The sequence below is a fragment of the Hydractinia symbiolongicarpus genome, chromosome 3 (genome assembly GCF_029227915.1).
Source record: "Hydractinia symbiolongicarpus strain clone_291-10 chromosome 3, HSymV2.1, whole genome shotgun sequence".
Taxonomy (NCBI): domain Eukaryota; kingdom Metazoa; phylum Cnidaria; class Hydrozoa; order Anthoathecata; family Hydractiniidae; genus Hydractinia; species Hydractinia symbiolongicarpus.
The window spans coordinates 10,913,092-10,923,620 of record NC_079877.1 but is presented as its reverse complement, the minus strand read 5'-3'; the positions used below and the strand labels follow the sequence as shown (position 1 = coordinate 10,923,620).

The window sequence follows — 10,529 nt, the reverse complement described above, 5'->3', positions numbered from 1 at the left end:
GTCGTAGCAATCTGTAGTATATGTAATAGCAAGCTGTAGCATATGTAATAAATTATCAAAATTAATTTGTGTTGTTGTATTCACAGTTTAATTCTTTAGTTATTAATCTGTTTCTTTTTTCTTTGTTAATTAAAATTATAGTAAACACTTCACTCTCTAATATTTTGTTAGAACCAATCATAATCCAATCTGCTTTTCAGTAGCGTAAAAGATTAAGCCAATCACAACAATTTCTAGAAATGACTATTCGTCCTTTTCTATCATTAACAATATTAAAGGATATTTTATCTGCAAGAACACAAAAAAGAAGTTGCTTCAATGAATATTTATAAAAATGAAAAAAATGTCAATAGGGGATATTCATTTCTCTTAGTAAGTTGCGAAAATTTATAGATCACAATACTCTGAAAGTTATGGTAAAAACTTCCCAATTCCAGATATATTGTGGAAGTACTGGATTTGGCAAGTTTTTCATCTTGCAAAAGTTTCTATGATTAAAGTAGCACCAATCATTAAAACCCTGGCTTATTATTGTCACTATTTTTATGCCTAAAACTTTTACATCCAAAAGGCACCTATCAAAATATCAGCTACATTTTATGCCACTAATTCTGGATAACAAATGTTGAAATTTCAAGAGAACTACAGAAGAAATAAACAATATCTCATTAAAAACGCTTCTGTGTTTTTTAAGTGTGAGACAAATGTTAAATATAAATAATTTTGTTTAATTTGTTTCTGGCTCAATTTTTGGATATATATTTATTCAAAGGAGGTGTTGCATTTCTCGACTGTTATGTGTATGTTTTGTTCATAAAATTTACCCAGACTCTATCTAAAGACATCTACCGTTCTTAACCTTGACTTTCTCTAATAATTGGCCAGGATTAAAAAATTATTTTAAAAATCAACACAGATTGTAAAAGGGGTTAAAGAATACTCGTAACTTTTACTGAAAAACTTATTTAATAACACAAAGGAAATTTGTTAATTTTCAATAACTAATATTGTGATAGTTTCCTCATTACTTTACAATTCTTTTTAGATAGTAAAACACACATAATTAGAATATACACAATGACTTTAATTCAAGAAATCATAACCTTCAGTTTATTTCTTAATTTTGGTAAGTTTACTATGGGAAATATTTTAAAATTCTTATTGAAATATTCACATGTTAAAGTAAGATGTTATGATGTTGAAACTGTTAATATTTTCTGTAGTAATAGTTTATGACCTACAGAATCAAACTTTGCCAATATAATAATATAAATGAAAGCATTTTTTAACTTCTTCAAAATTTAGGCATGCTTGACGGTTTGCATTAAGCAAATATTTCAAGGCGTAGTGTATATTCGTATGCACTTTTGCCCACTTTTGCGTACGTATATGTTCATCCGCTATTCGTACATAAAGTGCTTTAGGGTTAGGGTTAGAGTTAGGATTCTTTTTTCCTTTTTCCCGCGTAAATATGTCATATATTACATTTGAATAGCGCTACACACTATTAATACGCACTTTACGTCATATTAAAGTGCGTACGAATATACAGTTCCTATTTAAGGGCCATTACTTTTTAATCCTTTTTATTTCTGTAACTAGAAATGCTAATAAAGATTGAATTCATTTTCTTAACACGATCATGACAATAGATAGTATTGACAATTTCAATGGGGCCAACATGAAATGTTCAAAACTTTAAATGTGAATATCTTGAAAACAAGAAAAGTATGTTAAACATTTTAGTCACATCAAATTGGTAATTTTTTAAAGAAGTCCAGTCCAAAAATTTAAAACTGCTTTATTTATGTTAAATTTTTTAGTTTGTGGTGGAAATGTCGAGCCATTGAATGGTCAATCAGAAGTAACTGGCATGTTAGATAAAGACATAACACTGCAGTGGCAAATCACATTTCTTAAAGGTGAAATGTTACAGAGTCATGATATATATCTCCCAAATAGAACTAAAATTGTAAGCAATCAACCACCAGAGTTGACACCTGTTGGAAAGCGAATGTATGGAACAAGATTAGTTCCAGTGTTTGATGCAGATGCAGCAGTTTTTAAGCTCACGCTAAAAAATGTCAAATTTACAGATTCTTCCCATAACTTCACACTTGTAGTGGCATTTGAAAGAAAGGATGATTTTAATAGAAGAACAGGAGTCGCGGATATCAATATTGTAAATGTTGAAGGTAATGTTTTTTTAAAAATATTTTAGCAGTTTAGATGTCTTTAAACCTTTAAAGCACAGACCATTTATTCAGGCCTCTCAATAAGATCACTCCTTCAGGCTTTAGGCTTTAGGATTAAAAATTGCATATAAATAAATATCAAACATGCTCAGAATGCATTTCAATTTTAGCTAAAATATTGGAAATTTGGTTTGTAGAAGATTGCAACACGAAACTAATCTTTTAACAAATTTTGCTTAATAATCCAGAAACAAAAACAAAATAAATGTTTAGAAGTTTTGCCTAACTTGAATTTTCAATTACTGTAGTATAAATGGATTATTGTGTGACAAGCTTGATAGCATTAGGTATTTATAATACTTTATGGTTTATTAACTAAAATTTTTTATCTTTACCTTTAGGTGGACCAAAATTATGTGGTGACAACATAACAGCAATTACTAGAGAAGAAGGTAGTATGCTGGTGGCCATACAAGATGTTTGTGGCAAACCAACTCCTCTTGTTACATTGAAGTTTGCTTCAGAGAAAAACTTTAAAAACTCCACAAGTTCTGGACTCATAAATAAAGAAATACAATTGTATAGATACACCTATATGCATCAAAATCTGTCTCGGGAACAGTGTTGGGAACCTATCATATTTAAGGCTATAAGTCGCCTTGGAAGTGTCACTGGTCGTGCCATGGTTAATGTTACTTGTGAGTTGTTTTTACACTAAAAATCTCTCTTACTTGGGGATTGTTGGGTTATCAGGGCATGGTGTTCATGCTTGAAATATATTGACCCCGTATGTACTTGCTTTCTATAGTGACTTACTATTCAGCTACAAGATCTCCTTCCAATTAACCTTTTTCGATCAAACAAATTTCACAAAGGGAATATTAAAGAGAAAATCAAGGTTTAGAAATATGTATATTCTGCAAATCGTGCTACTTTTTCAATTTTGAATTGTAATGGTTTATATCTCATTTTATTTTTGTGATGAGTTCGAGTTAAGACATGATATTGTAGCATATAAACAGGGTCACCACACCCCTAAAATCTCCTAAATAACCCAAAATTTAAACCAAAAATATTGGTTCCTCCTAAAATTGTTTACAGTGGTATCAATTTCTTTTCCCCAATAGTAACTTTGTTTTATGTGACAAAAAATATATGACTTAATATGACTTTATATGACTTAAAACTTTAAAAAAATTCAACCCCCCCCTCAATAACTTTTCATAGGGTTGTTCAAATTGAATCAAACTTGGCACACTTGTATAGTACGTCATAAAAGGAACAAAATGGCAGCAATTAGTTTTTCTCTTGCGTCAGCACATTTTTTTTATGTCATCAGAAGCTTGAAATTTGTTAACAAAAGCCACTATCTGCTTATAGAATTTTTGCATTCTGTTTGAAGTTTCTGAAAGCTAAATAAAAGTTACTTAACATATTTTCCGGTTTTTACGTGGATCGATTTTCCCCATTATAAGGATTTCATAGAGATTTTTAGGGGTAGTTTCTAGTAATGGCCAATATCAAGGCCTCTGAAAGGTATGGGACCTAAAAATTTGGCATGCAGGTGTCTAATAGATAAATATTGAAACTCAGTAAGTTTCATAGCCATATAACATTGTAACAAGGAGTTCAGGACTATTGTCTGACCATGACGGAAATCTATCAAACGTTTTGTCTGACGAGTTTCCAAAAATTATTTCGAGGGCTGCCATCGCACGCTACAAAATGGATTTTATAATTTGATTTTGAAAACTCAATATTTATTTTTTTGGCTTGCGATTAATCACACGCCTGAAACAATTTAGGCATGTGCCAAGGCGTGCGCGTGCGGTTGCACGCCTCTCCTGAAGAAGGCTGCATTTGTTTGTCTTGTAACAGGTCTAAATATCTCTTTACATAATTACTGTAATTTGAAAGGAACAACATTTCTTCTAAAATATCGAATATTTTTTATACATTTTTTAGCATTTTCACACTAGAACCAAAATTTTCTTAAAATTATAAAGTTTTAAATCTGACCTGAATTTAAATTATGGAAGTCATTGCAATGCAAGGCCTCATAACTTGGAAACAGGATAAATTATGCACAAAAGGTTCCCGGATTTTTTTGTATAAATTACTGATTAGCGAATTATGACGATAGAAAGAAAGTAATATGCATTTTTTTGAATGATTATATATAATTACAAATAATTTCATAACGACGTTGTTACAAAAAAAAAACGGGAACCTTTTTGAATTTAATTTATGCTGAATGTAATAGTGCAAAAACAAGAAGTCTGTGACCACGCGTTCGGAAAATGAAGCTGTTTTAAAACGTACAATGAAAAAAAATGGTGTGTGTTTAATTCATTATATTTTCTTTTTAGAAAATTAACATCTCACGAAAATAACACCATCAAAAAATTCTTTCATCAAACATTCAGAAACAAATAAAAAATATAAAAAAATAAATATAAAAGTATTGATAAATTATAAGGGTTTTTCTGAGACTACTTATCAATTGAGTTTTTTCCTTTACAGTAACCTTAAATGTTATTTTAAATAGTTTTAACACCAGATGTATTGATTTAGCAATTTTTTTAAATTCATCAGAATACCTCCTAAAACTTCATGTCTTTTCTATTGTTCTTTTGCCTAAGTGGATTTTTCCAGGGGTTTATCGACTAGTCTTCAATAATGTCACTCATATGTAAGATTTTATTCAATCTTTGTTGATTTAGTTGTACCAGCGAAAGTAATGGGTGGTAATTTCTACGAAAGAGATAATTGCACTTATGTGACATGGAAAAGAGAAAGAACTGGTAACTGCAGGGTGATGTATTACCTTCAGTTTGGTAATGGTGCAAAAGTAAATACATTAGGTACAATGTATAAAAAATGTAATGATGCTGTATTGATGCAAGTAGATTCCGTTACCATATGGGGAAAATATGGTTTGAAACAGGGCGAGAAATTTACTCTTGTGAAAACAACACCTCCACCACCAACTACAACAACATCGACCACAACAAGAACAAGTAAACCACCCAGTAAGTGAATTACCTTCAAATAAACCGGTACAGCACATGCTGAATCAAAAAGTTGTTATAGTTTTGTGTGAACAGAGGTTTGAAAAATATTTTATTTAATTTTCTTGTTCGGAGATAGAGAACAAAATTAGTATTCATATAAAAAAAGAATTTTCAAAAATAATGTGTATCGAGCAAAATACAAGCACTTAAAAACTTCTATTTTTAAGTACAAGTTCATTTTTGACGGATTAGAGATCAGATGTGTATCAGTAGTGTCGTTTTAATGAAATCACATATCATATTGAAGCAAAACGTGCTGTGTCCTCCTACTGTTATATGTATATTATTAATTTATTATGTATAAATATGTTGTATATGATATGTGTCCGGTCAACTGCTAACTTTGCTAATCTCAATCTTGTTGATCTACGTACTTACTATGAGTATAATACAAGAACCTTAAACCTTATGACGTCATAACCATTTAAATTTTAAATTGCTTTTATTTAACATTAAAGAAAAAATAGATATAAAAAACTTATTTCTGTTATCGTCTCATCATACTCCACAACAAAATTTTTTGTTGTGGAGTATGATGTTCCCCTTTAAGTTATTTTATTTATTTTGTTTTTATCTATAGGTTGTATAAGATGCCTATTTATTTATATTTTTTGTTCTAGTTCACCCAGAAGAACACTCTAGTGAAAGCAGTACCAACATTGGATTGATAACTGGTGTAGTCATCGGAGTTATCTGTTTTATAGCTATTATAATAATTATAGCAGTGTGTGTTTTGAAACGTAGGAGTAAGTCGATATTTTTATTATTATTTAATTTTCACATTGAACTCTCTACAATTACTGTAAGATTGTGCTCTGTTTTACTGTCTGATGTCATTGTTGAGCAACTGCAATTGGCTATTTGGCCAGTCCCCGTGATTGTGTATTACTTGAACGAACTTTTTATGCGTCCTTTTTTAATTATTTTTTTCTCGGATTTAAAAGGGTAATCGTGGGGAAGAGATTACCTATCCCAAGATCAGATGTAATTTTGTAGTTTTAGTAAATTCTATCTGTTAAAAGTGTTGAAACTCACCACGCGATAATTTTAACTTCTTTGTCAAAGTTTTTCACGTCTTTTTTTATAATCTTGTAATTTCTCTTCTTAGCACAAAAGAAACAAGATGCAGCGGAGTAAGTTTTCAATAATTTGTTGGATTTATTTAAAAATTAAAAATCCAGGTACACTTATTTTAGCACCCAGTGATTTGTGTGGAGTGAACATTCATTAAGACACTATTCGGTCTGGGCTTTTTAACCTTTAACTTGCACTGTTTTATTATGTCATAAATTTTGCTATGTGACGTCATCAGATCCTTGATGTTTGTTTACAATACCACTGTCCACTTAAAATTCAATTTGCTTTAGTCCTAAACAAAATTTTAATATTCTGTTTAAAGTTTCTGATAGCCAAATAAAATTTTTAAAGCGTTAAAATTTTTAGTTTTAAATTTATTTTTGTGTGCTGAAAAGATAAAAATCCCTGAAAATCGTATTTTTTTACCTATATTCAGGTAAAATTAAGAAATCAGGTTCGTGATGTGAACATTACGTACAATGATACATCTCAATAAAAAAATGGTTTAACTTTTCTTAAAATAAGGCACACATTCAGTGGTGTATCACTGTGAAGTCTTCCTCTTGCAAGCAATTTTTTTTTATATTACAGCGGATTCAGGATGCTTTCTCCACACCAGTCTGAGGTTTGTCATCTGTTTCTTTATTCATTTCTTTATTTCTAATTATATATATCTTATGATGAAGATATTTTGTTATCAAGTAAGGATCTACCTGCTGCAGTCGAAAAATATTTAAACATTTCAAGGTGATGCTTGAAAATTCTCGGAAATGGAATATGCTCTTAAAAGATTTTTTTTGGTTGAGTTTGGTTGTTATTATTATTATTATTTACATACTTATTACATACTTATACAGGGTAAAACCTTTCTACGTATGTATACATTGCTATCAATACGTGCCCTGTTGAGATAAGGAAAAATGTTAAAAACATATGTTCGCTATAGGAGAGTGTAGGGAGGACACACAGTAGGAGAGAGTATCAAGTGCGAAGGACTGTCGAAGTTGCGGCACTCTAAAAAACAAAGCGAAAAATGACGCACTGTTAAACTAACTAACTAAACTAACTAACTGACTAACTGTTGTAATATGTAGATTATAGAAACCAGTTATGTTTTTTTCTCATTGCAAAGTGGCCACCCTGCGTCATAGCCTTTCCCTCGTCCTTTATCACCTTCACTCAAGCATTACTTAAGTAATAAAAATAAAAGATTCCTAAGAGAATTGTATTTTGCCTAATTTGAAGGCCCTATTAATTCAGAATTATACTGGAAAAATAATCATCTACAATAGAGATGTTTTACATTAGCGATTATACAAACTCTTCATCGTAATTTAACCTTTAAATATCTTTAAATTCAAAAAAATTGCGCGATTATATGTTAGGCAATCCAGTGTTCACAAATTGACAATTATAATAACTATGAAGTCACAACTGTAGTTGCAAAAAAAACGCAAAATCTTTTTTGTACTTAAATTTAAGAAGAAAAAAAAACATCCATTTTGTATTTATATTTTTTTAAAAATAACATTTAGAATGAATATGCGACTCCAGTTCTGTTGGATTCACAGCAGAATGAGGAAGAAGATCCCAACCATGCACTTTACTCCAAACTTGGTCCTGGTGGAGGCCGCACTGGCCCCCGACCGGCTCTAGAGTTTTCAAATTACGCAGAGATAAAAGTGGATGCTATGGGCTACCCAGTGGACGGTGCTAAAGAAATCGCATCACATGCTGACTACGCTTCCATTGATGACTGTATGATGTCGCCACCTTCTGACGATGATGATGATGCGATCATAGTTTAGGTACGTAGTGTTTTCTATTGAGGGGTGTATGAATTCTGGAGTTGTAATTCATTTAGAATAATCATTCGTTGTTGAACTAGCCGAACATCTTTCTGTTCTGTTTTACATGCTTTTTAACAACGAGTTGTGTTTAGGTGGTCAGTGCAATGAATACATGCTTTTCTAGCTCTATTATGTATGAATTTCCTCTTGGTTATCGCTTGAAAACTTCGCCAATTAAAATGCTTCTAAATTTTTTACTTTGTTGGTCCGCTCATTAATCTTATTCTGAATTTTTTTATTACAGTAGCGAAATATGTTTTCTCCAACATATCGGATTTATGATATAATTTATTTCATGAAAGTTGTAAACGAATAAGATCTGGGATGTAACGGTTCCTATTCTAGAATTCTAAATTACACCCTGAGTATTCTAAAACTATGGTTTTCTTGCCAGGCTTGTGCGTCTCACTTATCCTTATTGTCTCGTTTATATTATCTGTTTCTTTTTTTAGAAATGGAATGGCTTCTTGTTAGATTGATAATGTTTATCATAGCTGTAGTAGTGGGGTTGTTTTTATATATGTTTATATGTTAATACGATCTTCTGTTATTATATTTTTATGAAGATCTATTTTGAATGAGTATGAAGCTATATTGTTTATATAAATGCGAGTGATTATTTGTAATTGATATATTGATTTTTTTGTATCAGAATGATTTTTAGCATTGCATGGAAAGGACTTTCAATAAACAAAAAAAGTTTGAGTTTAAGAATACTTTCTTCTTATTTTTAGATTTTTAAAAATCATATGAAAAGCGGAGTATTTATATTATATTTTTGTATTTTATTCTTCTGTATTTTTGTAATATTTAGTCTAAATTATTATATTGTGATTTAATTTAACTTGTGGTTAATATGCATGGTCACACGCGCGTAGTTTTTATCCTTCTTTTTCATCTTTAGCTTTTTTATATGTGAAAGACTGGAAGTTATCTGCCATGAAGAGAACAGTGAAAGATTTTGTCTGAGAAACATTCAAGCGTTTTAGTATATATCCCCGTGGAAAAACTCGGAGAGAGACTTTGCATTACTGTGGTGTTAGCTAAATGTTTTGGTCCGCAACACACTAAAAAGTGTCTTATAAAGTCATCATATGATATTTCTGTTGTCTGGAAATTCAATTAATTTGTTAATTAAATTGAAAATTAGTTAATTTTTGTATGTTCACGTTATTTTTTCGTTGTTAAAATGCACATTTCTACAATCTATTATACTTTATTTCAATAACAATGCAACTGCTGCCTGATTTCTGTGACATTTATGGATCAATCCTAATCATTATTTCTACAACATAGAGTTGTAACTAACAATTTAGGATGCAGTCAGTAGGCTGAAATGTTAGAAATGTAAAATGCTCTGTAAAATACACATTTGACCATTTGACTTATTTGATTACATTTAATTACAACGATTTCACGCATTGTATTGTAGAGTGCAACTAATGTAGTGGGAGATAAAATGAGATATAAGCTTTGTAGCGTGAAATACGGTCCATAAATCTGATGTCGACTTATTTTCTAAATTTTCTCGTAGGGCAATAATTACTTCAACATTAGCTTTCTACGAAGATGGAAATAAAATGTTGTAAAAAGTTAGATTTGATGCGGGTAAAATTAACGCCTTTCGGCCTTCATGAAGTTTATTTTTTTTCGGTTCTTTAAAAAAGTTTTTTTGGTGACTTCCACGCAATATTATTTATGGGGAAAAAATTGTATGATTTAAAAATATGTTAGTTTTCGTATACATTTTTATTTTGTAAATTTGTTAAGTAGGTGATTTATATCTTATAATATAACACTCGAATTTGAAAATATGTTCTTCATGAGTTTGTTAGTGATTATACATACTCTTAAGTCTATTGAAATGTAATCGACTTTGTTGTAAAACGGTTAATTTGGGACCAGCTTAAAAAGGATCGAGACAATTAACCTCGTTTCCAGTTTTTTGCAGGAACGCTCTTCATCACAAAAGCCTGATCTCCTAGACTCCTGTTGTGATAAGTTCAGTCAAGGTAAACTTTACTTAAGACACAACAGGCAAAATTTAATGCGAATGTCTTAATGCCTCAAGAAGAGACAACCTCGTTACTAGATTCATTTATGTCTTCAGACATTAAGCGGCATTTGTGGGTTGCGGCAATTGTTTATTTTTGAGGTTAACAAATAACTTTATATTGTCACAATCACTTTCCTGGCGTGTGGCGAGAGAAACACGTTCTATCTGAAAAGAAAAAATGAAGTCCTGGGGACAAGAAGACGGGGTCTGGCTATGTCTGTTGCTAGTAACAAAGTCAATTATAGGGTCCCGAAAAAATCGGGCAAATTTTCCAGTG

The 10,529-nt window shown here is 30.8% G+C and overlaps 1 protein-coding gene across 1 annotated transcript in view; it reads left to right on the top strand.

Annotated features, from left to right (window-relative positions):
* Window positions 1–10,008, top strand: part of LOC130635682 (uncharacterized) — a 97,621-nt gene extending 87,613 nt beyond the window's left edge. Inside the window, exons 2-10 of the mRNA XM_057445101.1 lie at window positions 1,045–1,126; window positions 1,824–2,195; window positions 2,597–2,893; window positions 4,919–5,227; window positions 5,890–6,015; window positions 6,378–6,402; window positions 6,938–6,971; window positions 7,882–8,154; window positions 8,649–10,008. Of these exons, the coding sequence (XP_057301084.1) occupies window positions 1,078–1,126; window positions 1,824–2,195; window positions 2,597–2,893; window positions 4,919–5,227; window positions 5,890–6,015; window positions 6,378–6,402; window positions 6,938–6,971; window positions 7,882–8,154 (1,485 nt within the window). The 5' untranslated portion in view covers window positions 1,045–1,077 and the 3' untranslated portion in view covers window positions 8,649–10,008. The remainder of the gene's footprint in view (window positions 1–1,044; window positions 1,127–1,823; window positions 2,196–2,596; window positions 2,894–4,918; window positions 5,228–5,889; window positions 6,016–6,377; window positions 6,403–6,937; window positions 6,972–7,881; window positions 8,155–8,648) is intronic.
* The last annotated feature ends 521 nt before the right edge of the window (window positions 10,009–10,529 follow it).